A 3,856-nucleotide genomic window follows, 5' to 3' on the forward strand; every position below is an offset into this window, starting at 1 on the left:
ACTGTTATCAATATACTTTGTGAATCTTTCTATTGAGTAGATTCCTAGAAGACACATTGAGCCGTATGTTATGTACTCAATTTCCCTTGCAAAATCTACACACTTACACTTTCCATTAGACTAGAAGGAGTTATCTATTTTATAATTTTGGCTTACCTGGTATGTGAAAATGAATGTCAATTTCTTGATTTGTAGCATTTTTTCATACGTTTGCTCCTACTTATCTTTTTCTCACCCAGTTGGAAGAACTCTGGGCACGTTTTCCACATTTCCTCCAGTCCAGAACTTTCCTTTCAAAGCTACGTGTTTTCCCTTGTAGAAATTTTACATTTTTACGTATTCAGATTTAAGCTGCCCTTGGAAACTAATATAAGCACTAACAGAGGAGGAAAAAAAAATCCATGAACTGAAAAAAGATTTGGTTTTTTTTTTTTTTTTTTTTTTGCGGTACGCGTGCCTCTCACTGTTGTGGCCTCTTCCGCCGCGGAGCACAGGTTGCGGACGCGCAGGCTCAGCGGCCATGGCTCACGGGCCCAGCCGCTCCGCGGCATGTGGGATCTTCCCGGACCGAGGCACGAACCCGTGACCCCTACATCGGCAGGCGGACTCTCAACCACTGCACTACTAGGGAAGCCCAAGATTTGACTCTTTAGTTTAGAAGCGTGAACTGGGTGCCAAGAAGGAACTTTTTTTTTTTGAAGACCCAGAAGGCAGTTTAGACCGGCGCACATCCGGAAGAGACCGGAACAGCTGAGTAACAACCGGAGCTCTCGCACCTGTCTAGGAGCTGGAGTAGTCTGTGGTCTGACCTCTGTTCCTTTCTCAACTGCCGGGGTGATCACCGGGCGTAGAGAGCCTAGGGCAGTTGACCGAAATGCCAAATATCAAAATCTTCAGCGGCAGCTCCCGCCAGGACTTATCCCAGAAAACTGCCGACCGATTGGGCCAGGAGCTGGGCAAGGTGGTGACTAAGAAATTCAGCAACCAGGAGAACTGCGTGGAAATAGGCGAGAGTGTGAGGGGATGTCCACATATTGCAGAGTGCTTGTGGCGAAATCAACGACAATCGAATGGAGCTTTTGATCATGATTAATGCCTGCAAGATTGCTCCAACCAGCCGAGTTACTGCAGTCATCCCGTGCTTCCCCTGTGCCCGCAGGATAAGGAGGATAAGAGCCGAGCCGCAATCTCCGCCAAACTTGTTGTAAATACGCTGTCTATAGCAGGTGCAGATCATATCATCACGATGGACAAACGCTTCTCAAATTCAGGGCTTTTTTGATATCCCAGTAGACAATTTGTATGCAGATCCAGCTGTCCTGAAGTGGATAAAGGAGAATATCTCTGAGTGGAGGAACGGCACGATTGTCTCTCCAGATGCTGGTGGAGCTAAGAGAGTGACCTCCGTTGCAGAAAGACTGAATGTGGACTTTGCCTTGATTCACAAAGAACCGAAGAAGGCCAATGAAGTGGACCGAATGGTACTAGTGGGATATGTGAAGGATTGTGTGGCTATCCTGTGGATGACATGGCTGACCCTTGTGATACAATCTGCCATGCAGCTCACAAACTTTTCTCAGCTGGAGCCACCAGAGTTTATGTGATCTTGACTCACGGAATCTTTTCTGGCCCGGCCATTACTCACATCAACAGTGCAGGCTTTGAAGCAGTAGTAGTCACCAATACCATACCTTAGGAGGATAAGGTGAAGCATTGCTCCAAAATACAGGTGATCAACATCTCCATGATCCTTGCCGAAGCCATCAGAAGAACTCACAATGGGGAATCTGTCTCCTACCTGTTCAGCCATGTCCCATTGTGATAGCATAACGTTGGGGTTGTTGTATTTTAAATAAAATAAGATAAAATAAAAATATACCCTGACCGTTGGTTTCCCTTGGTGTTTGATGAAAAGTTCGGCAGAAGACCCTGTTTGTTCCAGCGTGGCTTTCTACATCCCACATCATGTATATTAGATGCTCATTTTAGATTGGAGAAAGACAGATTAAGAATAATTGCTGGAATATCCTATCTGGGTTGTCTCATCCTGGTTTCTTTGATGATTTTGTGAGCCTTGCAGCTGTAACTACAGTTCAGCTGCTGACTTCAGACTTTGAAGGTGTTGTGTGGAGTTGTATGAAATTAATTGGGGAAACTTAGACTACTTTATATGTGAATGCTTCAGGGTTCACTTTGTTCAGAACAACTAAAAATGCAACCAACCCAATCCACCACCACCACATGTCAATCCCACCAACCCCCTCTTATTCCCTGTATTCCCCTCCCCTCTTCCCCATTTCTCACAAGTTCTCCAAGATCCGTGCTAAATTAATCAAGAGTCCTGTGCAACCCAAACCTAGTTCACGTGGTTGCTGAGCCATCTGCAAGGCAAGAGCAGCAGCTTTCAGCTTGAACAGCCATTGGGTAGGATTATGAGAAAAGGCTGCAAAGTGTAGCAAATGCTTCACGAGAGGAAGAAGATAAATCTGTCACCATCTGTTTGGAGATTACATGTTTTGGATTCTCCAGTGTACCTGTTCTTTTTAATTTAGTTTTACTTCTAACCATCTTGACATTTTCCTGGTCAAACATCCTGTTGGATCCAAATTATCAGCGTACCAGTCTTCTGGAAAGCAAATCCACTTCCTGCTATATAGTCTCTAAAATTTTCATCAGATGTTTTTGCTGTAGCTTAATCTTAGCCTGCTACCGCCATGGTAGTAGATTTTAGGTGGTGTTGTAGTACCTTTTGATTAAGCATTTCATTTTAATCTTTCTTCCTTGCCTCTCAGATGACTTCAGATTTATATTTTAAAACTTACGTTATTGTCTCTTATAGGGAAAACCAATAAAAAGTCTGCATGTATGTGAGAAGAAGTCCACATTAAGATATATCCTGAAATTTCTGATTTCCAGGAAAATTCAGACAGGCCCTAAAAGTTTCTGAAAGGTAAAGTGTAAGATAGTTCTAAAGAAATAATATTCAGTTGCTGTCAGAATTCTCATTTGATCTCTCAGGTAATAAGCAAAATGGAACAATATTTTTGCAGTTCTAAAGGAATATTCCTTTTAACTTAAATTTGTGTGCTTAGCCAAACTATTATTTAAGTTTGAGGACAAAATTAAGGCATTTTTATATACTAAAAGACTCAGAAATTTTACCACCATGAATGCTTCCTGAAAGTATCACTTGAGGATACTGAAAACAACAAGTATGTACAACTAGGAGGAACACATGGAATGAAAGAGATAATGGTGAGCAAAGAAAGAAGTGAAACTGATAAAATTTTTTGTGAAATTATTATGAATATTATCACAATTATTAAGATAAAATTCACATAAAAATTGAGCCACAATGTAAAGCAAATTATTTTAAAATCTGTAATGAAATAGTTTAAAATATTTTTAATTTAAAATAGTTTTTTTTCCTAAGTATCTTCATATACATGTTCATCAATCAGATAACAGTGATGCTTATAATGGGCTTCTTAATGTCAGTTGTCATTTATCAATATCTAGCTCCTTGATGATCTTAACTTTCTGCTTTCTTGACTATATCCTGGAAAGCACTTCCAGCCTCCTTAAAACTTCCACTTTAAGCACCATTATAACATTATAACCTTGTTTATATGAAGCATATCCAATGTTACTTTTACACATACAAGCAGTCATTTTGGACAAACTGTTCTCAGAATACAAAATAGATGAAAGAGGCCATACCATAGTAAATACCACATACTGCAGAATATATTCACCCCATGGTTAGCAAAGTAGCAGTTTCCATAGCTGAAAGCGATAGTGTGCTTATGCTTATTGACCAAAAACTGTTTTAAACACTGAATAGTATTCCATACCA

General features: G+C 40.7%; 1 protein-coding gene across 1 annotated transcript; it reads left to right on the plus strand.

Annotated features, from left to right (window-relative positions):
• The first annotated feature begins 856 nt into the window (after window positions 1–856).
• On the plus strand, window positions 857–1,822 carry PRPS1L1 (phosphoribosyl pyrophosphate synthetase 1 like 1). Its single transcript, XM_029234147.1, is given in 5 exon segments — window positions 857–1,020; window positions 1,022–1,152; window positions 1,155–1,251; window positions 1,253–1,515; window positions 1,518–1,822. Coding segments are annotated over 5 exon segments (942 nt in total). The 5' UTR covers window positions 857–874.
• The last annotated feature ends 2,034 nt before the right edge of the window (window positions 1,823–3,856 follow it).

This window comes from Monodon monoceros, unplaced genomic scaffold (assembly GCF_005190385.1).
Source record: "Monodon monoceros isolate NGI ecotype Baffin Bay Population unplaced genomic scaffold, NGI_Narwhal_1 Super_Scaffold_2, whole genome shotgun sequence".
Classification (NCBI taxonomy): Eukaryota; Metazoa; Chordata; class Mammalia; order Artiodactyla; family Monodontidae; genus Monodon; species Monodon monoceros.